We start from the raw sequence: 26,298 nt of genomic DNA on the forward strand, positions 1-26,298 counted from the left end.
ATTTACATACCTCCTTAACCAAACATCATAATCATGGTAAACTGTATGAATTCCCCCCAGTGATTTTTGCACTTGTCTCTGTAAGCTGTGCTTGATGATTTCATCTCTGTTCTCCCAACATTCTTCTGCAAAAATATCTTTTTTAGGTATATGGATGCCATATCTACTGTTGGTTTGAAGTTTATAACAATATTTCATTCTTTATCTTTCTCATCTAGTTACTATTTCTTATATGCATATTATCTTTAAAAGGGTACATGAGTATCTTTTTCCATCTACCTCACGCCAATAATCAAAATATACCTCTCCTTTTAAATATACCTCTCTTTTTTCTACCTATGTGCATTTTAAAAGTAGTATCTTTCTTAAAATGTCTTTTATGTGTAAACCTCACATTTTATTTTGTGTCATTAACTAATTAATTTTCCTACCCATGAGTGAAGTTCCATTCTACCATTTCAAAACAATACCAAACATGCATTTTCTTGGAATTTACTTGCATGGGTTCATAAAAGCCTCCATAAATTAATTTTAAAACATGTTGACTATATTAATTTAGATGCATACAGCTCTCAGATTTTTAAACCTTTCTTCAGCAAAATTTCAAGCTGATTTCATAATACTATAGTCCTTAAGGAACTTAGTATTACATTTCCAAATAATCTTTTTTTAATGAGAAACGTTTTCATTAAATTGTCATGTTTGACATAGGCAATCATACATTTATATAAATGAAAACAAACCATAGTGACATAGTTTTAGTTGCAAACATTTTACATCAAACACCATTATTACCTTAGTGCATTCAAATTTAATCTAATTCCTCTTTTCTGTGGTCTAAGCGACCAGTAATCTGTTTTCAGACTTTCATTTCTTTAATCCCTCTCTGCTTGAATTGTAACCAATAACAATACTCATATACTGTCTTTTCATTTGTCTTATCTTTATCTCTTAAACACGTTATCCCATATGTATTGTTATTTATCTTTTCTCATTGTACACTTTATTATTTCTTTTAAATGTATCAGAAATATCAATGCCATACTAACGTCTTACTTGTATGTATAAAAGGCCCTGGTTATTTTTTGAAGTTACCTTCTTTCTTTTCTTTTGGCGAATGTAAGTACCATTAGCAGCACCTGTTTTATGCTATGATATCATGTTTCAGCCTTCCCTGTCTCCCAGACTGTACTGTCTTTGTGAGCCTTTGTAACATTTTTAATTGCTGAACATTTTTCTTTGCTGACTTCCATTTCAAAAAGGTTTTAAACTTTTACGATATTCGTTATGGCATCAGGTTTCATTGCCTGTATAAAGCTGTCATAAACCAGCTCTCACCCAGTTCTTTATTTATTTACTTATTTTTATGTGTCATTTTGTTTAGTTATATGCATGCTATATATCTTATGGCTCTTATGTAACATAATAACCTGGATCAGTCCACCTTGGGGTGTGCCTGGAATCAGTGTCCTAGTCTGGAAAACAAACAAAATAAGCAAGTAAATAAAATAAATAAATGTGCATATATTAAAAGTGTGCTTGGTAGGATGAGTATCTTTGTTACTTTTTTCCTCTTACATAATCACATGCTGCCTCACCTTTAGATTCAGACTCTTTCTGTTTTAATTCTTCCTCAGGCAAATTAGACTCTTCTGTTTTTATTTTTTTGTACTATTTTGCTTTTTCTGTTTTTTTTTTCTTAGAGGAAGTACAGTATGATGGATATTTGGTTCTGAATTTTTTGACACCCATCCCCTTTTGCAATTTGCAAAATTTAGATGGTGGCGAAGACTTCTAGCTTATATCTTCAACGATTAAGGGGCCTTCAACGTTTTCATGTAATTCTTCCATTTTCATTTTCACACTGCAAATCCTCAGTGCATCTTTTTTGTCTTTTTTTTTATCATAAATATGTTTTTGAACCTTTCCTGTTACGTCTGCATGGTTTAGTTTCTTCTCCATCACTAAATGTCATGCAGTTTCTTTAAACTAAGAGACCATTGATCCTGCCAGACAGAACAGAATCAAACAGAGAAAACTATAAAACAATTAAGATGAAGTGTCACTGATAGAAGAGTATAGAAGAGACTTGAAAACCAAAAACAGCGAATTGATGAAATAGCCACAATAAAGGCAATGATTATTTTTAGCGCTTTCTTCCACTTTATTAAACGTGAACTTCTTCAGAAAAAGACACGAGCCCCCTCTAACTCGTGTCTTTTATACAATGAATGCAGGACATGATGTCATGATTAATCCAACTTCAATTGATTATCCAATTAATACAAAAAATTACTTTGAATGAAAACAATAATGATAATGATAATAATAATGATGGTGTGATATTAATAAATTGTCTTATAAATACCGTTAAAATACTATAACAGAAATGAATGCATGGTGCTTGGGTGCAATCGAATTGCAACATCCCCCATCATGAGGACAAAAAACGAAAAACAAACGAAAAACAAACAATTCATACTCACTACCACAACCATTCCTAAATGTGCACACCCCCTGCCCATATATACACTCACTCATGCACAAACACTGGCTCACACCGTGATGGTGCATACACACGCAAAACACTCACACACTCGTCACTACAAAGTGTGGATCACGTATGTTGCATACTTTGGCAGCACTCACTGTGGGGGGGTTGTTGTATCATGGTCTTTTGGGAGTTGTTCGGGTGCAACTCCTTTGGAGTCAAGGATGGTTTGAGGTTGGGAAGTTGTCGATTGAGGGTATTTTTGTGGGAGACCTCAACAATAGATTGGAGCATAAAGAAACACTATGGCAATAATTTTAGGAGCAGACTCTCCACCAGGTTTGAATGAGGTGATAAACATGAAATGTTTTTTAATGTATAGCTAGTGATACGGTATTAAATAGTTTTTAAATTTTAAATGTATTTTTAAATTTATTATTATACATATATATTTTTACATTCAATGTCATTTCATCACTGGTACGAAGTGGATATGCATTGGTGCGTGTATTCATTAATACACATCATCAGTTTGCATCATATATGTGTATATAATTTGAGGGAATGCACATTCACTTTGGCAGCACTCACTGTGGGGTTGTTGTTGTATCATGGTCTTTTGGGAGTTGTTCGGGTGCAACTCCTTTGGAGTCAAGGATGGTTTGAGGTTGGGAAGTTGTCGATTGAGGTTCAGTGGGGATGTATGTTTTTGAGAGTGTATTCACGCATCATGGATGGAAGTGTGTGTATGTGTGTGTGTATATAAGCGTGTGTGCGTGATGTTATTTGGATGAGTGAGTGAATGGGCAACATACGTGATCCACACTTTGTAGTGACGAGTGTGTGAGTGTTTTGCGTGTGTATGCACCTTCACGGTGTGAGCCAGTGTTTGTGCATGAATGAGAGTATATATGGGCAGGGGGTGTGCACATTTAGGAATGGTTGTGGTAGTGAGTATGAGTTGTTTGTTTTTCGTTTGTTTTTCGTTTTTTGTCCTCATGATGGGGGATGTTACAATTCGATTGCACCCAGGCACCATGCATTCATTTCTGTGTTAATTTTACCATAATGGTATTATACGTGAAATACCAACTTTTTGTCAAGAAAGTTATAGTATTTTAACGGTATTTATAAGACAATTTATTAATATCACACCATCATTATTATTATCATTATCATTATTGTTTTCATTCAAAGTAATTTTTTGTATTAATTGGATAATCAATTGAAGTTGGATTAATCATGACATCATGTCCTGTATTCATTGTATAAAAGACACGAGTTAGAGGGGGCTCGTGTCTTTTTCTGAAGAAGTTCACGTTTAATAAAGTGGAAGAAAGCGCTAAAAATAATCATTGCCTTTATTGTGGCTATTTCATCAATTCGCTGTTTTTGGTTTTCAAGTTTATTCAGTTTGTCGGCTCAGTCCGTGTTTTTAGGTTCATAGGTTCATAGGTTCATACTAGGCTATCTGCCCGAGGGCATTTACAAGCCTAGCCCATCGTTTTGTGGCTTACGCCACCCCTTTAGTATGGGGAACTATACCCATTATTTTGCTGTGCCTCTGTCGAGCAGTGACACTGAGGTAATCCCTGGGGTATATCTGCGATCTCCCATCCATTGGTCAAGATTTCTCTTGAACAAGGCCAGCGAGGTGCTCTGCCTCACATATACCGGGATTTTGTTCCACAGCATAGGGAGTCTTTGGGTGATGAATCTATCCCTCCAGCACGCCCTATTAATAGCCGTGTCGAGGTTTAAGTCTCCGCCCTTGTGGCTCTGATGGATCTAGATTTTTGAGGTGAAGCATAGTCATCAAATCTGGGTTTGACATGGCCTTGTATGTTAGGCAAAGGTCACCTCTGAGCAAGCGTGTTACTGAATAGAGCTGGAGTTCTTTCAGTCGGGCAGCATAGGACAGATTTTGAGACCCTTTATCCTTTTGGTGAGGAACTTTGTGGCCTCTCCAGCTGCTGCAAGTGTCGGGTCAGATACATTCCTAATGGGGCATTGTACTCAATCATTGGCCTGATGAGTGATGAGTAAAGGGAGACTATGACCTCCCTTGATCTAGATGAGAATCCCTTCATGATAAGGTGGGCAATGTAGAAGGTCTTCCTAACTACTTTAGCTACATGGGTGTCGAATGACAGACTACTATCAACCTGGGTCCCCAGGTCCCTGATAACTTCTTCTGTGCTCAGTGGATTGCCACCTATTTGGTAGCTAGGGTAACCTTGTTTTTCCCGAAGGGTATGACTATGCATTTTTGGCATTCAACTTTAGGCCGTGGCTCTGGCACCAGTTATCCGCTTTCTGTGAGACCCTTCTGAAGGATATCTGTGTCAGATGTATTTTCTACTATGGCCCAGTTTGCAGTCATCTGCAAACTTTGTCAGCCATAACCCTCCTGTGTTTGCTTGTACTTCAGAAAAGTAGATGCCAAACAAGAGTGGGCCCAGGACTGAGCCCTGTGGGACACCACTTGTGACAGGCTTTGAGTCTGACATGGCGCCAGCAACTCTGACCCTGTGGGTTCTGTCACTCAGCCAGTTTGCAACCCATCTTGTAATGTATGGGTTAACATTTAAGCTGATGAGTTTTTCAATGATACCCGAGTGGGGTATTGTATCAAAGGCCTTAGCCAGATCGAGGTAGGCTGTATGGACTGCCTTTCCCTCATCAATGGCTTTGGTGACTGTTTCGAAAGTCAACCAAGTTTAAAAGGCATGATCTGCCTTTGACAAAGCCAAACTGGGTTGGATCCAAAGTCTGCAAATTCCCTATGTCTTTATTTATGAGGTCCATTATGATCCTCTCCATGGCTTTGCAGATAAGGCTTGACAAGCTAATGGGGCAGTAATTTCCAGGGTCGGTGGAGGCACCGCCTTTGTGAAGTGGGACCACAGTTGCAGTGCGCCACTCCCTGGGTACGTATCCAGAGGTAAGACTTTGATTAAACAGCTGTCCTAGCTGTGGGTTTAATTCCTCATTGAGTTTGTGGAGCACACAGCCGGGGACACCATCAGGTCCCATGGATGCTGTGTTTTTTGCTTTGGAGAGAGCAGTTCTCACTTGGGCATTGGAGATGTTTGGGGGGCTGCAATCGTTTGGTATAGATATCTCTCCTTGTGGGGGAGGGGAGAAGTTTGCACTGAACCTGTCAGCCAGTATGTTGGCAATGTCTGTAGGATCAGTAATCTTCACATCATTTTGAACTAGTTCTGAGCATATCTGGGAGTTTCCTCCCAGGTTTCTAACATAGCTAAAGAAGGCCTTATGATTGTCCTTTGAGTCTTTAGCTATTTTTCTCTCAATTTGCTTTGGATGATTTTATGAGAGCTCTTAGTTTTTTACTTATAGTGATCAAGGGTGTCTTACCTTTTAAGGATTTTGCTCTATCTTGTAGTAGCTTCCTCCTTTTGTTGTAGAGTTTGTTTATGGCTGGGGTCCACCAGACTGGACGCTTACCTTTGGTACAGAGAGTCTTTGTTTTGCTTGGGATTGCCTTATCCATGCAGTCCTGCAGGTGCTGGTAGAAGGCATTTGTAAGTGATTCAGCGGCTTGAGTACTGTTTTCCCGCTCGGGGCCTTAAAGGAGACCACACTAGTCTTTAGAAGTGTGAAGTCGGCTTTGAAGTTCTTTACTGTGGTCTTTTTATTTCAGGTGGGGTGGAATGAGGACCTCCAGCGAGATTAGTTTGTGATCTGATCTCACCAGTGAGGGGTATACTTCCGGTGTTGAACATTGTGCTCCCATGTTCGTGATGATGAGATCAAGTATGTTATCTCCTCTTGTGGGGATGGTGACTAGTTGTTCCATGGCATTTGAGTTTATGAATTCCAGGAACTTTTGGGCTAGGGTGTTTGGGCTTGAGTAGTGTTCCCAGTCTATATTAGGGTAATTGAAGTCACCTAGTATGATGGTGTTTAAGAGTATAGAAGAGGGAACAGATCAACAAAAATGCTCAGACAGAAGTGATAAAAGCAATGCACAGTATCAAAGCAGATCAGGATCCATTGTGTACTATTGCAAATAAACTAAAAGTATCAGCACAGGCATAAAACATAGATGATATGTGGATAAATATAAAGGAAGAGTACAAAATAAGCAATTTATTGAAAACCAAAAAAAGTTTTATAGAGAATTGGGACAAGGCAAAAGGAACTGAAAAATATACACAAAAAAGAAGAAATAAATACATTTTGAAGAAATATCTATGAAGATCCTGTGGAACATAAGAAAGATGCTGAACTCATGGAAGAAATAAAAGAAAGAATAAGAAGTTCAAATGTACAGGATATGAAATGGGATGAAGTAACAGCCAGAGAGAATGAAGCAAGGTTAAGAAATGCTCCTAATTGTAAAACCTCAGGCCCCGATGCAATACCTAACTTCTGGCTAAATGTATTAACATCTTCCAATGAAGAGTTCGCTATGAGTAAGAACTATTTATTTGTGATCTCCGAACAATCACCAACCTGGTTAATATCAGGAAAAATAATACTCCTACTTAAAGAGTGAACCTGCAAGCTATTCTAAAAACTATAGATTAATAACTTGCCTTCCAATGATGTATAAACTATACACTGAAATTTATGTTGACAGAGTTTATAGTCACTTACAAGAAAACTCACTCATGGCAATAGAAAAAAGGTAATACAAGAAAGTTGTATGGAACAAAGGATTATTTGTTGTTAAAGTCATAATGGAGAACTGTAAAATGGGGAAGAATCTATGTATGGCTGGGATAGACTACAAAACAAATTGGCAGTATCTCACATTCCTGGATAAAAGAGTGTTTAATGTGTAAGATATACCTTATAATGACTGATTATATTACAGCAACCAAGAAACAGTGGCAAACCACTTTGCAGTTAAGTCATGATAAAGGGCAAATTATTATTCCAGAGATAAAAATTCAAATGGGGATATTCCAAGGTAACTCTTTGTCACCACTGCTGGTTTGTCTTGCCCTTAACCCATTAAGCTGTCTACTTAACAGATTAGGTCATGGCTACAGTCTGGCTCCCAGAAAACAACAGAGAGTAAAGACTTATCATCTTCTTTTTGTTGCTGATTTAAAACTGTTTAGTTCATTGGATGATGAACTGAAACCCCAACTGCACATGGTCAAAACCTTTTCAGATGATATAAGAATGTCATTTGGTCTTGATAAATGTACAGAATCAACCTTTAAAGCAGGAAAACTGCAGCACCAAGAAAACATCAGTTTGGGACAAGAATGTGATATAAAAGAACTTAAGCAAGAGGGAGTTTATAAATATTTGGGAAATGATGAAGGATCAACAATAAAACATGAACCAATGTGAATAAGACTTAGTAAGGAATATTTTAGAAGACTAAAATTAGTACTTAAAAACAACACTGACATCTAGGAATAAAGTCCAAGTGATAAACCAATTTGCTCTTCCTGTCCTAACTTGCAGTTTTGGAATGAATGACTGGCCCCAGAAGGTGTTGTATTGGCTGGACAGGAAAATAAGAAGGATGCTTCATGCTTATCAAATGATTTATAAAAATCAGTGCATACCAAGACTATATATTCCCTATTCTGAAGGAGGTATGAGCCTCCTTGCAATTGATTACATGTATAGATCTGCAGTCGTGGGACTGCATACATATCTGCTGATATCACAAGATCCAAATGTAGTGAAAGTTTTAAAACATGAGGAGAATAAGTCGAGGATGACTTCCCTGCTTAGTTTAACAGAAGCATATCGGTGTCAAGCAGGAATGGAAATCAAACTCGAAGTAGATAATGATCAGGCAGCAACTGATTGTGCCAAAAAACAAAAGAAAGAATATATGGTGAAGGATCAGATGAGAAGGCAAGAAATGTGGAAAATGCATAAATATAGTTGCAAGCGTAGAAAACTCTTGGAACAACCTCTTGTTGATCAGGATCGAACACAGGAAAGGTTAAAGAGAGGTGAGTTTAAACCAAAAGAGGAAAGGTTAATATTAGCAGCCCATTGAATATGTGGGAGAAACAGACAAATGTAGGTTTTGTAAAACAGAATTGGAAACAGTCACATACCTCGTTGCTGGTTGTGACATACTGATGGCAGAAGGACTGTATACTGAAAGTCATAATAATGTGGCAAGACTGTTGCACTGGGGATTGTGCAGATATTATAATGAAGTAGCTGAAAAATACTGGAAACATGATGCACAAAGCAGTTTATATCAGAAGGGATCCCCCATTACCAGCAGTTCAAAATATAGATACGAGAAAACCAGATATAGTAGTCCATGAAAAGAAGACAAAAGTAGCGCTAATCATTGAAATTGCTACACCCAGTGACTAAAGTGTCTTGCATACAAAGAGAGACAAAAGTTGTAAAATAGAAGGATTTGTAGGCAGAAATGAGGGCAATGTGGAAGAAAGATACCCAGACAGAATAGAAGTAAGAGCAATGGGTTTTATAAAAAAAGAACTTACAGTTGTACTTAGAAATGTTACCAATACCTGTAACTCCATATAAATTGCAGGAGGAGTCATTACTGGACACATTGCAGTTGCTGCGAAGAGCACTTCTGGCTAACATCAAATATTGAAACAATACTAATTTCATGAACTTTAATCATACTTTGACTTAGGAATGGGGTCTTTTCCCGTCATGGTATTAGAAACCTAAAAGACTTGAAGAAATTAAAAATGAGGAACACAAGTCTAAGATGACTTCCCTGCTTACTTTAGCAGTTGCATATCGATGTCAAGTTGGAATGGAAATCAAACCAGAAGTAGATAAAAATCAGCCAGCAACTGAATGGGCCAAAAAAAAAAAAAGTATATAAGGTGATGGATCAGATGAGAAGGCAAAAAATGTGGAAAATGCATAAATATAGTTGCAAGTACAGAAAAAGTACAGTTGTGTAAAATAGTATCATAACAGTAGTTATCCTTCTGTTCGCTGCTGCAGTATCCAAAACAGAATGGATCTCTCACCCAGGGCAGCCTGGCGCTCATCCAGTATACAAAAGCCTAATGATCCTGTATGTACCATGCTTCACATTTATGCTCCCCACACACAATGTAGGGTATAAAAGGGATGTATGGATGCAACTACCCAGAATTGAATTGCTCCAGAAGAGAACAGTCTTCATTGGACAAAGGAGTCCATGTACATCCAGAAGGAAAAATGCAGAAGAAAAAGGGGAAACCATCAGCAAGAAGGGAATCTAAAACAAAAACCAGAACAAACAAACGTGGCTGGAAAGAGAAATGGCCATGAGGGCCAGGAGCTCAGAAATCCTCTGAGCAGAAGTAAGAACCGGCAACAAAACAGGCTTCTACGTACAAAGCTGTAAACAAGCAGAATCTGCAGGCTCAAAAGGAGCCTGAGTCAGTTTTTCCAAAACAAAACTGAGGTCCTAAGGAGGAGGAATAGGTTTCCTTGGAGGCCTAATATACATAACACCTTTAAGAAATTGTTTGACCTCAAAATGAGAAGTCAAAGGAGGATTCAGGGGCAGTTGAGCAGAAATGGCTGACAAATGGGCTTTCAGAAAAGAATAGGCCAAGCCAGACTGAAACAAACTCACATAAATAAGAGAGGACCAAAGGGTTAGTAAGTTATTGTGTGCAGTACTTAATAAGCTACAATGTATGCTATTTAGTAAGCTATAGTAAATATTTCTTAGTAAGCTATAGTTTATAGTACTTAGTAAGCTATAGTGTACATGTTTAAGCTATAGTGTACATGTTTAAGTGAGCTATGGTATAAATCACTTAGAAAGCTATAGTACACATTATTTAGTAAGCTATAGTACATATTACTTATTCAGCTATAGTATACATTACTTAGTAAGTTATAGCATCCATTACTTAGTTAGCTAATGGTGTACATTAGTTAGTAAACTATAGTATTTAGTACTTAGTAAACTATAGTATACCTTATTTAGTAAGCTGTAGTGTACAGTACTTAGTAAGCTATCGTGCACATTATTTAGTAAGCTGTAATGTACAGCATTTAGTAAACAATAGTATACATTACTTAGTAAATTATAGTATTCATTACTTAGTAAGCTATAGTATATAGCACTTAGTAAATTACAATGTACATACTTAGTAAGCTATTGTGTACAGTACTTAGTAAGCTATAGTGTATGTTATTTAGTAAGCTATGTTACATGTTAGCTATAGTATGCATTACTTAGTAAGCTATAGTATTTGTTACTAAAGTTATAGTGTACTTTCTAAGTTAGCTATAGTATAAATTACTTAGTAAGCTATAGTAGACATTACTAAGTTAGCTATAGTATACATTATTTATTTAGCTATATAGTGTACATTACTTAGTAAGTTATAGTATACATTGCTTAATAGTATACATTATTTAGTAAGCTATAGTATACATTACTAAGTTAGCTACAGTATACATTATTTAGCTAGCGTACATTACTTAATAAGTATACATTACTTAGCTAATAGTATACATTATTTAGTAAGCTATAGTATCCATTGCTTAGCAATAATTATCTTACTAAGTAGCTGCATGTTGCTACTTAATAAGGTATATTACAGCTTAAGTTTCTATTCCCATTTGCAGTGTGCTCTGCCATCACTCGTATGAGTCATTCATAAAAATGTTTCACTAATTAGGCATCATGGCATAATTGCAATCATCAATCAGTTATGATAATAAGGTACTCCTAAAAGCATGATGTAATCAGTGTTGCTGTGTGGAGGTAAGTAAAGGATTGTTTGTGGTAACAGTGCTGTATGAACTTCGAAGAACTCCATTGCTGGTACAGATTTGCTTACTATGTAAAAATGTTTTTTCATTGCTTTACTGCACAACTTTTATGTGGATGAAAATAACACCATTTGACTGCATGTGGTTGGAGTTCCCTAGGTTGCCACAGTGGGTCTAATGCAGATGGTGATGTGTTTGTGAATCACCTATAGTTGGGGAGGGGTCCACTTGCATGTGTACTCTGTACATGCAGGACAAAGGTATAGCGGGCTAAGACATTTCTTTATATGTCATTCTTCAGTGACACAGTCATACTGAGTTGTACTAGTGTTTATAAACAGCACCCAAAGATCACAAAACTCATAGATAGCAGTGAAAATAATCTGTATGAGACAAAATCCATTATGTAAAATACATTTAAATAAAATAGGATTTAGCAACTTCGATAAGACTGACCAAGACCAGGCTGAATGCACTGTCATTTGTTGATGACAATCTGGATTAATCACACCATTATGATGATTTGAGCCTTAGGTCCACAAGGCTGAAGATTGTTTCAATCTTTTATAAAGCAGACCTCATACCATGGTTATTCTGTCATATCCTGGATGTATAGCTTAGTATGTAGTACAGGTAGAAGGTCCTTATTAGCACTTCAGAACTAAAAATGAGGTGTTTTTGTCTTGTACACTAAGCAGTCATCATGAAGATGCTCAACATATTTAAGTTTTATATAGCCAGTTAGTGCATGACTGTTTATCTTCTTTTTTCTGCTTTTATTTCATGTCACTTTAAAACAAAAAAATTACATTTATTTGGTCAGTTTTTTTAATGAGAAGCTTACATTAAGGAGCATTTTTTAAATATGCCATTGTTCTTATTTACCAATTTAACACTGTAAAAGGCAACATTTTATGGTAATATGTAGCACTGACAATAGCTTCTAATTTTAAGCAACTTATGAATTGTTGGAACGTACTTCTCTCTCTTTTTAGACCCAGCTCCTTGACAGTGATGGCCACAATCCATTAATGAAGAAGATATTTGATATTCATCTAACATTTCTTAAAGTTGGTCAGTCTGAAGTGGCCCTCAAACACGTCTTTGCATCCATGAGAGCGTTTATTAATAAGGTATTTGTTATGTGTTACAAATTCATTTTTCTGTTCTATCTTATACTGTGAAGTCACAGGCAATTCATTCAATGGCTTAGAACAGATAAGTACTACATGAAATCTTGCATTAGCTTATTAGATAGTGGATACACAAAGCTGGCATAGATTTCCAGGTATCTTTTAGAGAAATCTTTAACACATTAAAAAGGCATATTCTTGACATTTGGCCTAATCTGTTTTCTCTAAAAAGTTTCAACAGTTGCTTTTCTCAGATCTGAAAGGAAAACAACTTTCCTTAAGTTAACATTCCAAAGTCAGAAGTGTCAGGCAGTACAGAGGAATAAAGCTCTCACTATGACCAACATGACCTGAGTTTGATTAGCACCCTGAGAGCTTTACAACATAGCAAAGGAGTATAGGTGTGACCATTCTGAGGGACAGGGGGATGGATCCTGCCTGGTCTTTGCAATATTTTCAAGATATAATCCCCACTGTAGGGCAAGGATGAGTCTTACAGGCAGCCTCCACTGTAGGGACAGTGTGGGTGTGACTAGCTAAACAGTGATGGTAGATATTGATAGGTACACATGCAGAAGCACGATGTAAAGTGTTAGGGGGGCAGAGGTGGTTCCTAATGTAAAGTATGTGTCCACATCTCCATCTAAGGGGAGGGGTTAGCGCCATTTATTCAAATTAGCACTCAAAGCCAAGATGCTGGTGAGATCACCAAACTTCCTGAAGTTTGCCTGGATGATAACCCCTCTGGTGGGCTCTCACCTGGGGATATCTGTTCTGTCTGTCCTGATGTCTGCTGTCACGTTACTTATTATCAACAACAATTCATGTTGTCCTGCTTTATCTGGTAGGTCCTACCACTGCTGTCTGAATGCACTCTTTTCCTCACTATCACAACCCTGCTGTGGGGCGTTGGCCGAGATTATGAACAGTGCCCTACCAAAATTCCCACACTATTTCTAGTTTGTCCTTGTCCTGTGTAGTAGACTCTGGACCTCAGACCAAGTAACTTTGATGCACTGCCCTTCCATCTTGACTTTTGAATACAGAGGATGTCCCAATTCCTTACCATCATGTCATCCACCTCCAAGCTGCATCCTGTCAGTGAATCTACAATGAGTGTAGCAGTTCGTAATTCATGTTTTACGTCCAGATTTTGCTCAACATAACTATCCCAGATAACCCACTCTGGGCAACTGGACACTGGCCATCCAGTAGTTTATTGACCCAGAGCTGCTGGGCTTTATGGTGCACACACGATGGCCAATAGGGACATCTGCACCCCCCACCATTACATGGGTTCCTGGTAAAAGTCATATTAGGCCAAGTCCTCAACCACTATCACTGGGAAGTACCCATACCAATTTTGGTGACATTAGTAAACATGAATCATCTAGAGCCAATTTTTATACCATCAAGTTTCTAGCCGTGACATGGTGTGCAATCTGTGATTATGTTCTCCCATCTTTAGGATACTGCACACCACAGTTGATGCCAAAAGCAGTTGGTCTATACAACTGTTCCCCCTATAGGGCACCTTTTGCTGCTGCCCACAACTCCATTCTTGTGTCAGTTTTAGCTGGAAATACTCAGCATGTTTTTGGTAGTTGGGAAGAGCCCCACAGAGGCCAAGGGAGAACATGCAAACTCCATACAGGGACTGGCCCGGAGGCGAGGACTGAACATTGTATCTTGTGCATGGGAAGTGAAAACTTTAACCATTATGCCAACTGGTGTAACACTTTGTCATGGTTTAAAGTTGAAATGGGTCTATGTGAAGCTGGGTCCAATGAGTCTTTTCCCTTTTTGGGTAATACAGCCATCACAGCTTTCTTCCAATATGCTGGTGCTTCTGTTGCTTTTAAAATACTGTTAAACAAAGTCTTTTACATTTTTATCCCTTTTACGTCTGCTGCTTATTTGGCAAATCACCCTAGATATAATCTCAAGTTATCCCTTCTTATCTCTATGATAAGATGCTCATGCTGTGATAAAGTACATATGTATAAACAATGTTTAATCATTGATGCCTTCACACTGCACTAAATGTTACAACATATGCTTGTATTTATTAATATTTAATTGAAATAGTCATAGCATACCTATTATTTTATGACAGGTTTCATTTTTCATCTCTAGCCCAAATTAGGGTTATGTGTTTTGACTTATAAATTTTTAGTGTCTGTCCAAAATAATGTTGAAAGTTTTTAGGTAAACATCTTGTCTGTTGTATGCAATACAGATGAATAATTCTATACAAAGAATACATTTATCAATATCTGTATCCATCATCATTCATGTGTTATATTTTTATTAGCTTACATAACAACATGCTTATGAATGTTTTCTGTTGTCCCTCGTATCCAAGAAACGGATATAATAATGACCTTTAGCTGCAAAAACATGCGTGAGTTGTTTATTTCTGGTGCACTATTATCTATAGTTCTGAGTTCTTTTGGCAATCCCTCTTGATTTGTTCAGTTGCATGGAAGTGGTATTTGAAAAATACAAACAGAAAAAAAAAATTGCTGTTGTGCCATGCTGGAGAAGGACTTGTATCCTCAAGAGTAATATTATTTTCTTAATGTAAGGGCATTTAGTAAGTAAAACATACAAAATACGAATCACTTTTATATAAAAATACAATAAGTATTACATATGCAGTTTGCTGTTTTTGTACGGTAAATATTTTTGTTCCATAAAAGAATCGTGTGTTTTAGTTTCCTGCAGCGTTTTTCAAAGGAAGGGTAACAATGTGCGCGTCATTCTGCTATGAGGTGCTTAAGTGCTGCACATCGAAGCTGAATTCAACAAGGAGTGAAGCTGCTGCCCTCCTCTATCTGTTAATGAGGAACAACTTTGAGTATACAAAGAGGAAGACATTTCTAAGGACACATCTGCAGGTTAGTGAATCAGATGAGCTCTGCCACCTAGTATCAGTTAAATGTCATTTACATGTCTCTGTGCAAAATTCCAGATGCTTTGTGATGTCAGACTTGGTTCAACGCTAGAGTGTGGAGTGATGCTGCTAGTCTAGCAAAGTGGTTGCTTCACTCACTTCTGTAGACCTAATCACCTGATAATAAAGCCCCTGACTGAATGTTAGCCAACCTAAGCATAAGAAACCATACCTGTCTTAACGTTGCTTCTTTCTATATTTTCCCCTCCCTCCTCTATCACTTTTATTAAAGACAAAATCTTACAAATATTCCTGCATGGTCCTATAAAGAACACCATTATTCTGGGAGGCTTCACTTCAGATGTTGATACTGAAACTGAACAACTTATTACAGCTGGGATATTTCTAGACATGACTTGTGCCTTTGAAACTATAAATCATAAATTGTTTTTCAACATATATGGTTACAAGATCTTGGAATTCTGCAAGGACAATTGATCCAAATCTTCCACCATTTAAACCGTGTTGCGTGGTATCTTTTTCTAAACCCTAAGCACGGTCACTGTGGAGAAGATCAACTACACATCTCACAAAGCATTTTCTCAGAACTGATGTTAGGCCAGTAGACCTGAAGCTTTTTACATTGTTGTATTGACTCTTTCCATGTCAGCATTGCAGTTGTTTTCAGATGTTCATTATATATTTGCTGCATAAGGTGGGGGGGGGTAAGGTTTCTGATATGTTTTTTAGTAATAATGCAAGTATTTGGTCAGGTCCTTTGGAACTTTTTGATTTAGTCTTAGTTTTCTTAAATGCACCTACTATCATTTGTGTTGTTATTTTTGGGCAAGCTGCAAACTGTACCTGCAACAAATAATTCTGATTCATCAATGTTTGAGTTGCTGTCACACAGCATTGTGAAGTACTTATTGAATATGTCCGCAATGCCTTTAAAATCATTTAAAGTATTGTTAGCGTCAAACAGTGTACAAAGCAAAGTTTGTTTTTGTTGCATAAAGTTAGATAGTTAGAATACTCTTTCTTATCATTACTGTAACATGCAAGGGACATTTCATATTTTGCCTTTTCTGATCTTATTGTATTTTGAAGGAATTTAGTCAGTCTGTGTAAGTTAGTTTTATTTCTGTACGAGGGGAATTTTTTATAGATATTGAACACCTTTTTTTAGGTATAATGATTTTAATTTGCTGCTCCACCAATACGGGAGAGAGCTTGTCACTACTGTGGCATAGCAAGCAGCAGTTGTCTCAGCTTGATTAAGAATTCTATCTATTGTCTGGTATCAACAGTCAACACCTGAGGAAGCTCGGGCTACTTCACAGACCACCTTTTATACTGTCACTGAGATATTTATAATCAGTTTTACTGTATCATATTGTTAAATGATTGCTGTTAAAGTTGTATAAAGCCTGGTTTGAAAATAATCTTGCATGTCATATGTGTTATTTTCTTTCTTTCTTATGTTATTCTTTGATACCACTGTACCTGCGTTATTTGCAATGCATTTCTCTTGTGAGCTGACATTTGTAATTTCATTTAGGCTGCACTTGTGTGGTCCTAAATGACAATAAAGTTTATCTGAATTTTTGAATGAATCTTTGAATCTATATGGTCTGAATTGCATAAAGAGACAGTGAGCTGCATGGATTTTACCATTTTTTTGACATTGCTGAAAAAAGGTCTGATAAGTTTGACTGCTAGGTGTTTCCATTACAAGTTGATTAATTGGTTAGTTATATTTCGGTAATTAAAATCATTAATATTTTTTCATTGTTCAATAGTTCATTTTTGTAAAATTTGTAATATGTTTCTGTATTCATTGACAGGCTGTGGTAATGGACTGGCAAGTTACCTTCCCACAGGCTCCAACATTAAGTAATCTAACTGCCTATTATTCTTAGTATTACACTAGTAACATTTTATAATGTTATCATACACATTTGTCTAAATTCATAAACATAACCATGAGGTAAATGCCTGCGGTACACCTTGTGGTAACTATTTCTGGTTCAGAGACATCCCTGTGCAGTGCTGCATTGTGGAGGAGGGTGTATCTATGGCCTACTGCAAATGCTAATAAAGTATTCTGGGGCAGCAGCCTATGATAAGTAGCCATGTGCTCTCCCCAGAAATGCCTGCAATAAGGCATTTATGCAGCCGAGCAAATAAGTTACCTCTGTCACCCATATTAATGAACATAGCCAAAAGCTTATGTTCACGTGATCATGTTAGAGGTAAATGCTGGGGAGTTTAGAGGACAGGAAGTATAGAGGGGTGTGCAAGTGTATGCGTGTGTGTGGCTGCATGTGAGAGTGTAGAGATACGAATAATTTTAGGCTTGTGTGTCTGTGTATGGATGAGTATGTCTGAGCGCGATTGTGTGGATGACTGTTTGTGTGGAGGGGGGAGTTGGCATACCCCCACACTCCCCTAGACTAATAAAAAAACCCTGCAACATTGACACAGGAAGTAGGAGCCTCAACCCTCTACACTAACCCATGAGTTAATGTTCGTGTGTGTGTTTTTATGTAATGATAAGGATGTTATTTTAATGTCAAGCAAAATTCACTAATTACAGTGGTCCAGGAATTATGAAGGACAAGGGACATATAAAAGGAACCAGCAAATACTTCTAAGCATTATCATCATCATCAGCCACATTTTTCCCATTTTTATTTTTCTACATGGGGTTGGGGTATTGTGTTAACTGTCGCCAACTCTCTTGATTCAGTGCCACACTCCTGCCTTCTTCAACACTCATTTTCTACACATGTGCCAATACCACCATAATCTTTTCTCTTTGATCTTTTCTGCAATTGGAGCTACTTTGGCTCCTCCTCTTATGTTGTCATTTCTTCGTCTGTTCCACAGTGTGCATCCTACCACCTTTCTCAGGCACTTCATTTCTATCACCTCTAGCTCCTTCACCTGTTCTGCCTTTACTGCCCAGGTTTCTGTACCATACAGTAGTACTGGTCGCACCACTGTCTTGTACACCTTACTTTTCAGCTTCTTTGGCATTCTTCTGTCATAGACTACACCTGATAGTCTATGCCAGTTGGCTGCAGCCCCTGTGATTCTAGCTTTGACCTCTTCATTCAGACTACCCTTCTCCTCAACTACCCTCCCAGATACTTGAAGCTGTTTACCTGTTCCACTATCTTCTCTTATATCTCTATTCTCAGCTTCTTCTGATTTCCCCAATTTGCTGCCATTACCACTGTCTTATCTGTGCATAGTTTCATCCCATGTGCCTTCAGATTTACATTCCATTCTCCTATCCTTTGCTGAAGTTCTAGCTCAGAGTCTGCCTATACTGCCACATTATCTGCATGTACACCCATTCCCATTGGGAACCCCTCTGTGAGGCCGAACACTGTTCGTACTTGAGTCCTTGGGTCCTTGTATATAGCCTGCATTAATTATACCACTGTTTCTGGGACTTCAAACCACTGCAGTACTGTCCAGATCAGCTTTCTTGGGACCTTATCATATGCTTTCTCCAAGTCTAGGAATGCCCAGTTGGACTCTCTCATCTCTAGCTTCTTCTCAAGTATCTGTCTCAATGCAAACATTAGGTCAATTGTGCTGCATCCTGATCTGAATACAAACTGCTCATCTCCCATCTTACATTCTACTACTCTGCATATCTGTTTATCAGTCACCTTCTCCAGAACTTTCATGCAGTGTGATAGGAGTTTGATGCCTCTCTACTGCCCACAGTTGTGGATGTCCCCTTTGTTCTTGTACATTGGCACGAGTATGCTTATTCTCCAGTAATCTGGGATATGCCTTTCTCTCCACACTGCTATTAGTACCCTCAGGAGCCATTTCTTCCCTATCTCACCCAGCATCTTTATCATATCTGCTGTGACCTCATCTGAGCCTGCTGCTTTCCCTGACTTCATCTTCCTTAGTGCTGTTCTTACTTCTTCTAGGGTGGGCTCCTCTTCTTCTCTCATTGTAGGCTGTTTCTGGGGCAGTACAGCTTCTGTGGGGTTTTCTTCATTCAGAAGCTGCTGGAAATACTCCTTCCATCTAACTTTAATGTCCTCTGGACTGGTGAGCAGGTTGTTGCTGGCATCCCTTATGAAGGGTGTCTGACTATCTTCTTTATCTTTCTGTCTTTGCATTGCAACCTGATATAGTTTATTTGTGCCCCTTACTGAGTCACTTTCCAGAAGCTGGTACAGTGCCTCTGATGCCCTGTTCTTTGCTATTGCAACTTCTTTCTTAGCTTCTTTGCTAGCCAGCCAGTAGTCCTTCCTAGCCTGGTCAGTCTTTTCTATCTCCTACTTCTTCCTGCGCTCCTCCTTTCTTTTGATGACTTCCTGGACTTCTGAATTCCACCACCAGCTTTCCTTATGTACCTTACTTCCATATCTGGCTTGGCCACATATTTTTTCTGTAGTCCTAACACATGCTGTTTTTAGGTGCTGCCATTCTTCTTCAACTCCACATATTTATTTCCTCCTCTTCTTGGGGTGCTAGAGCCCTGAGTAATTCCTTGACCTGTTGAAATTTCTCTCCAGTCAACTTCCAGGTCTTCAGCCTGGTCTCTGTTGACCTTAGAGCCTTCTCTGATCACTGCTTGCAGCTGACCTTCTCTGACCACTGCTTGCAGCTGATTGTGGCAGTCATGGATTCTACCCCAGTGCCTTTTCCATACTTGGAGGGAGTCTACCTGAGTTTCATGTTAACTACTCTTGTATGTGATCTTGCGACTGTCTCTCTTTCTGAACCATGTGTTGGCTACTATCAAGCCATTTGCCAGACAGAAGTCTAGAATGGCTTCTCCTTCTTTATTCCTGTTGCCCCATCCATGTGGACCCAGGCAGTCCTCATATCTTGTTCTGTCTGTCCCGATATGTGCATTCAAGTCACCCATTATCAACACCAATGCATGTGTCCTGATTTATCTAATAGGTCCTGCAAATGCTGTCTGAATGCACTCTTTTCCCTCACTATCACAACCCTGCTGTGGGGCATGGGCTGAGATTATGAATGCTGCCCTATCATTACACTGGAGTCTGACTGCCATGAGTCTGTCATTAATTCTGATGATATCCCTTACTGCCTTCTGAAATCTCTCTCTCACCACAATTCCTACACCATTTCTAGCCTGCCCTCCACCTGAGTAGTAGACTCTGGATCCCAAGCCAAGTGGCTTTCCTGCACAGCCCTTCCATCTCATCTCTTGGATACATAGGATGCCCAGCCTCCTTCATGCCATCATGTCATCCACTTCCAAGCTGTGTCCTGTCAATGAACCTACATTAAGCGTAGCAATTCTTAGTTCGTGTTTGGCAGGTTGGTTGGTTTTATGTCCAGCTTTCACTCAACAGAGCTATCTCACGTAACCCAGGCTGGGTAAATAGACACTGGACAGCCATTAGCTTATTGACCCAGGGCTGCTGGGCTTTATGGTGTGCACACATAGGCCAATAGGGGCACATATACCCCTGCCACTGTTAGCAAGGGTCCCTGGCATGGGTCAGAGTAGGCCGGGTCCTCAACCCACTTATCACCGGTAACTACCCATGCCCATTTTTGGCGACATTAGTCAACATGACCGAATCACCTAGAGCCATATTTTACACCATTAAGTGGCTAGCCCTGCCACGGCATGCAGTCTGTGATCCATGTTCTCCTATCTTGAGGATACTGTGCACCACAGCAGATGCCCAAAGCGGTTGGTCTGTACAACTCTTCCCACTGTAGGGCACCATGTAGAGTCTCTGCTGCTGCCCACAGCTCCATTCATTGGTGAGTTTTGAGATGGAAACACTCATCATCTTTTTTGGACATGGGAGAAACCCCATGGAGACGCAGGGAGAACATGCAAACTCCAAACAGGCATTGGTTGGAGGTCAGGATCGAATGTTGCACATTGTGCATGGGAGGCGAAGACCTTAACCACTAAGTCATCTGGTCTAGACCTCTTAGTGAAAGAAATTTTAACAAAATCTAAAAGAATGGAAGGGCAAGGCCCAAAAATAGGGACATATTTTAAATATTGCTCTTACAAACTTAGAGACCTGCTAGAATAACAGGATTTGTGTTAGCATGCATTTTCTGAAGGATATGAAGCCTGAAATTTAAATGTAATGTCAATATTTAGTGAATCCAGTCATAGTGATTTGCTAGAAAACCAAAAATTTTGTGGGGAACAGACCAAAAATATGCGGCGAAAATCTGGACAGTTAAGAGGTATGAACTAGCAGGACCAGTCTGTAAAATCAGAAACAGCTGAGTGAGATGGGGAGTGTCCACCTAGGGGGAGACCTCAGGACAAAGCCAGGAGGAACACTAAAGTACAGCAGGAGAATTTTGAAACTATTACTTGTATAAAAAGTTAGCAGAGCACCAGTCATGCACTTTACGAACAGTGAGAAGAATAAGAAACTAATGCCTGCCATTATTGACTGACTGTAATCATCCATGATGTATGAGGGGCAGGGGGAAAATAAGAGGCAACATCAAGGATGTTATGTTAACTCAGGGACAGGTAAGAAGTGTGTGTGTGTCTGTGTGCAAGCGCATGTCTATGTCTGTGTATATTTCCTTGTGTGTGTGTATATTTGTGCGTGTGTGTGTGTGTGTGTGTGTGTGTGTGTGTGTGTGTGTGTGTGTGTGCATGCATGCGCGTGTGCGCACATGTCTGTGTGTGTACGTTTGTGCTTGTGTGTGTGGAAGAGAGAATGTGGAGGTGCCTATGCCAGCGAGATACCTGAGCCACTAGTGGTAATTACTGCAGGACAGTGCTGATCTGCACTGGTGAACATTAAGGGAAATTCAGAGGCATGCAGCTTAGCCAATAATGACATCTTTCCCAGGAGTGGCCTTAGGTCAGCTAGTGCCCTAGGCAAAAGGGCTGCATGGCGCCCCCCCTTCACCACCTGGTGCCCCCATCCTGGTCTACCTACACCAAATAAATACCAGAAAAGCACCCCAGCTAGAGCGACGCCCTAGGCAACCGCCTAGTTGGCCTGTGCCTAAGGCCGGCTATGATCTTTCCTTATTGGGGCTAACAAGTTTTTGAATTGGAATTTCCTGAATTGTGGAAAAGTCCCTTTTGGTTGCAGTTCTTACTTTGAGTGGTGTTTTTTTTTTTTTTGTATCTGTGGGGTTAGGTCAGACAGTTTCACAAAGTGTAACAAAATGTATTCCTCCCCCCCCTCTGTGAGTAACAGTTTCTACCAAATCCTTTGTCTTGGTGATCTAAAAGTTCAGCTGTATTTCATTATATACTCTTGCAGACTCACTGGTGAAACTTGATATGCATTGAATATACTCCTGAAGTTTCACTGAACTGTATTGTAAAACATTGCTAGAAAGTGAGCTATAGGAATTGTAATTTTGTGGAATAAACTGGTTTTATCTGACCCACAGGCTATGCAAAACTGTGAAAGACCAGGGTAGTGTTTAACCATTTTATAAGGAGTTAAATGAGCATTATTAAGTATAAACAAGTGAGTATAGGATTGTAAATACTCCAAAAAGCTGTGGACTATTCTTTTGGCTAAATAAAAAAAAAAATGGCTTTGATCATTTACAGATCAGATGGAGGTTTGCAATTCTGCATATTCCACCCATCGACAAGAGTTACAGTGATCTTAGTCTATTAATTAGTGTATGCATATTTATCTTCCTCAAAAAAATGTTCAAATTTTAAATCTTTAAATTGGAACTCGTTTATTGATTTTTTTTTTACTACAAATTGTTTTAAATTTCTAATTAATTCTCACAAGGATAAAGATAAATGGCAACAATTAAAAAATCTCAGACATCATCTCTTAAGTTGTCCATTAAATAATGCACTGTCTAAAGACATTTAATAATACACATTATAGTTTTCATAAAACTGTCCTTTGCATATTAAACAATTTTATACTCCCACTGAATAAATTTCACCATTTAAAATTTACTGACTCCAGCATGTCTGCAAAAATTACTTATATTTGTCTGTACATAATATACATAACTGTGTATTTTAGACTGCATATCAGATTATTAATTTTATCTCATTACCTTACTTTTGCTTTGTCATGTTTATTATACGATACACTTAAATAAAATGTCTTTAACAAAAAAATAAAATAAATTATAATTTTGTGCATGCTTTACTGTGACGTTAACTATGCAACATGCATGCCATTTTGTGTTGTATGCACTTGGGTCATGGCTGGAAAGGGTCTAAGAACTAGTCTTCTATCCAGTCAACAAACACAATAGATAGATAAAAATAAATAACAAAGCTGTTATCACTTAGGTGTGCTGGTGACTGTTAATGAATGTGCCTGTTCACTTATTCACAGTTTACATTTTTATATCCCTTTTATCCTCACTGTTTGCCACTCAGGCATGTAGCATTCTTAATGGTCCATTAATTCCCCTTCATCTGAGCTGTTTGTGGGAGGCCATCTTACAAACAACTATGTGGCTTTTGTGCTAAACCATAATCCCTGGTTCCTAATTGCTACCGATGGGGGTTGGCCCATAATGCCAGCCTCTCCGATGTACACAGCACCTTGTATGCCTGATATGGCTACAGAGTGCACTGGTTCACATACACAGCCCCATTGTTACTGGCATACTTACTATTATATCAGCCTTCACTGGGTGTCAGCTACCCCACCACCTTACCCCAGGAAGGAAAAGTAGGCATCAGACACTCACTATCACTGTGTGTTCTTGCTTCTTCAGTGGCCAGGTTATTAGTACACCACTGGTCTTCTGAGTCATGGTCAAGACTTTATTCTTCTTAACCTTTGTACACTATGTTTTTTTTTTCACTTTTGTTTTGGTAGTAACACTGTAATCCTTTTTTTTCTAGTCTAATTCCCTCTTCCTGCAAAATGTGGACCCCTTGACTCTTAAAATGAAAATGCTACATACAGCTTAAAAATATGTGCTGTGTGCATTTATTAGTAAATAAGATTCTGTAGTCAGACTGTTGTTGCTTTTGTTTTAATGTTAGCATTTCTCATGCTCCTCATGGTAGTATTTTTAAAATTGCTTTCAAATTTGTTAGGTTCATATAGAAAATATGAAAAGCCTTATCATGTATAACTACATGGGTTTACCTCAGATTGGCTCACTGTTGTATTTCTACAGTCATGCATAGCCTGTCATTTATCTATTCATGGGATCACTACTTTAGAACATAATGAAGGTTAGAAGATGGTTTGTTTTCTTATGTTTCTAATGGGGGGGTTGTAGGTAAATTTCACTCTTTAGCCAGTTTACTTAATTTTTGGGAAATTTACTAAACTGTTTGTTTCTTTTCTTGAACAGAAAAAAAAAGCCTCTCATCAACATTTTTTTGAGCACAGAGTTGATACCTAACTGATAAAAATTGTGGGGTAGGTAGAAGGGAAGATGACTAGAAAACTATGAAAGAGACAGCGAAGAACCCGTTGTCAGAAGAGGCCCAGGGAGAAAAGCTTTACAGATATCACTCACAATAAAATATTTATAAATATGAAACAAATCTATAGAAAATATACAAGATAAATACATTTGAGATAAATTAAGTATGAAAGAGAAAGATAAAATTATGCATTTTTAAATGCAAAATGTATATGAAAAGAAAAAAATTGGTAGCATCAGTGCTGGGAGTAAACATTCCCCTCTACAGAATCGCACAAGAGAGGAAACATTGATTTGAGCATTTGAAACCGTAACATGGTCAATAGTGGAGAGTTGTAGGCCAATAAAGGGTAATAGTGGAATCAGAAATATTAGTTTGAAACAGATGAAATAAGGGAGTTGGAAACCGTGAAAAAAAGAGAAATTTTGGTATTAACCTGGTATGGTAACAAGAACAGAGCCAAGACCTGGAAAGAATTATTTTTTGTTTAGTAAAGAATGTTAGGTGATGACTTGATGGGGATCAGGATAGAGTTCCAAAATTTGGCCACACAGATGGAGTACAAACTTTGCCCTATAGATGTCTTCTCTTTACAAATTTCAAGTAGCTGTTTGTCACTTGGGCAAAGGAGTCAGTTTGGAAGTCAGTTTGGAAGATGGTGATTGAGGGATAGGCGGGGAGAAGGTTGTATATTATTTTGTGTGCAAGCAGTAGCTGTGTGAATGAAAGGAAAAGTGATGGAGTAATTTAAGCCCATTTTGTCATTTAAGTACAAAAGAATGATGAGTATGGGAGGGTTGGTTGGCTGCAAGTCATGCACCTTTATTATTGTTTTATTCTAGTTTGTATTTTTTGGCTAGAGTCGCTCTAGCTGCATTTGTAAGAAATTTCTTAGCTCTTTAAAGCATGCCTACGTTTTGTGAGTTTTTTGATAGTTTTGTATGCAGAAAGCAAACTTTAGATTACCATCAATTCTTACACCTAGGAGTTTAGCATGAGAAACGTCAATGCCAGTATTGTTTGCAGAATCTAAATATTACCTAAAGCATTACATGACTTTCCCAGGCAGGCTCGCTGCTCATCATAAAAGTAGTAATAGGATTCAGTGGGGTGGACAACTGTTCAGGTATGCTTTCATCAAAAGACATTTCTTTGGGATCATTTGACTTAATTCAGTAAGGATCCATGTCACAACAAATGAAAGGTTAATTGATTACGTGTCTTTCTGTAATATGTGCAACTCACTAATGCTAGGGTTAGAGCTGTGGACTGTGGTTTATGGTTAGGGACAGGTTAGTTTTGGAATTAGGTTTAGGTTTAGAGTTAAGGTTTGGATACATAGGGATGTTTTAACTTGTATAAAGGAAGTGATGAGCTTTGCTTCCTATAAGAAATAATGTAAATTAGTTTTTATAGCTATATTTCGCAGTGCGGTGGTGGTGCTGCGGTAGCGTTGTCGCCTCACAGTTACACGTTGCCCGTTTGATTCTCAGTTAGAGCGTTTTCTGTGTGTCGGCATGCGTGAATGGGCGTTCCTTCATTGAAGGTTGTGCGTTAGGCCCGGCAAGCCAGCACATAAAACTCTACTGCCAATCATTAGCGGACCGGAGTTCCGCTGTGGCGACCCCTAACTGGGAAAAGCCGAAAGACACAAACAAGT

At 38.4% G+C, this 26,298-nt stretch overlaps 1 protein-coding gene across 1 annotated transcript in view; it reads left to right on the top strand.

The window, feature by feature from the left end:
* Window positions 1-26,298, top strand: part of DOCK11 (dedicator of cytokinesis 11) — a 1,858,863-nt gene that overhangs the window by 1,135,466 nt on the left and 697,099 nt on the right. Inside the window, exons 40-41 of the mRNA XM_044057487.1 lie at window positions 12,211-12,348; window positions 15,066-15,248. Of these exons, the coding sequence (XP_043913422.1) occupies window positions 12,211-12,348; window positions 15,066-15,248 (321 nt within the window). The remainder of the gene's footprint in view (window positions 1-12,210; window positions 12,349-15,065; window positions 15,249-26,298) is intronic.

Source organism: Protopterus annectens, chromosome 15.part0, assembly GCF_019279795.1.
Source record: "Protopterus annectens isolate FY-2018-M chromosome 15.part0, PAN1.0, whole genome shotgun sequence".
Classification (NCBI taxonomy): domain Eukaryota; kingdom Metazoa; phylum Chordata; order Ceratodontiformes; family Protopteridae; genus Protopterus; species Protopterus annectens.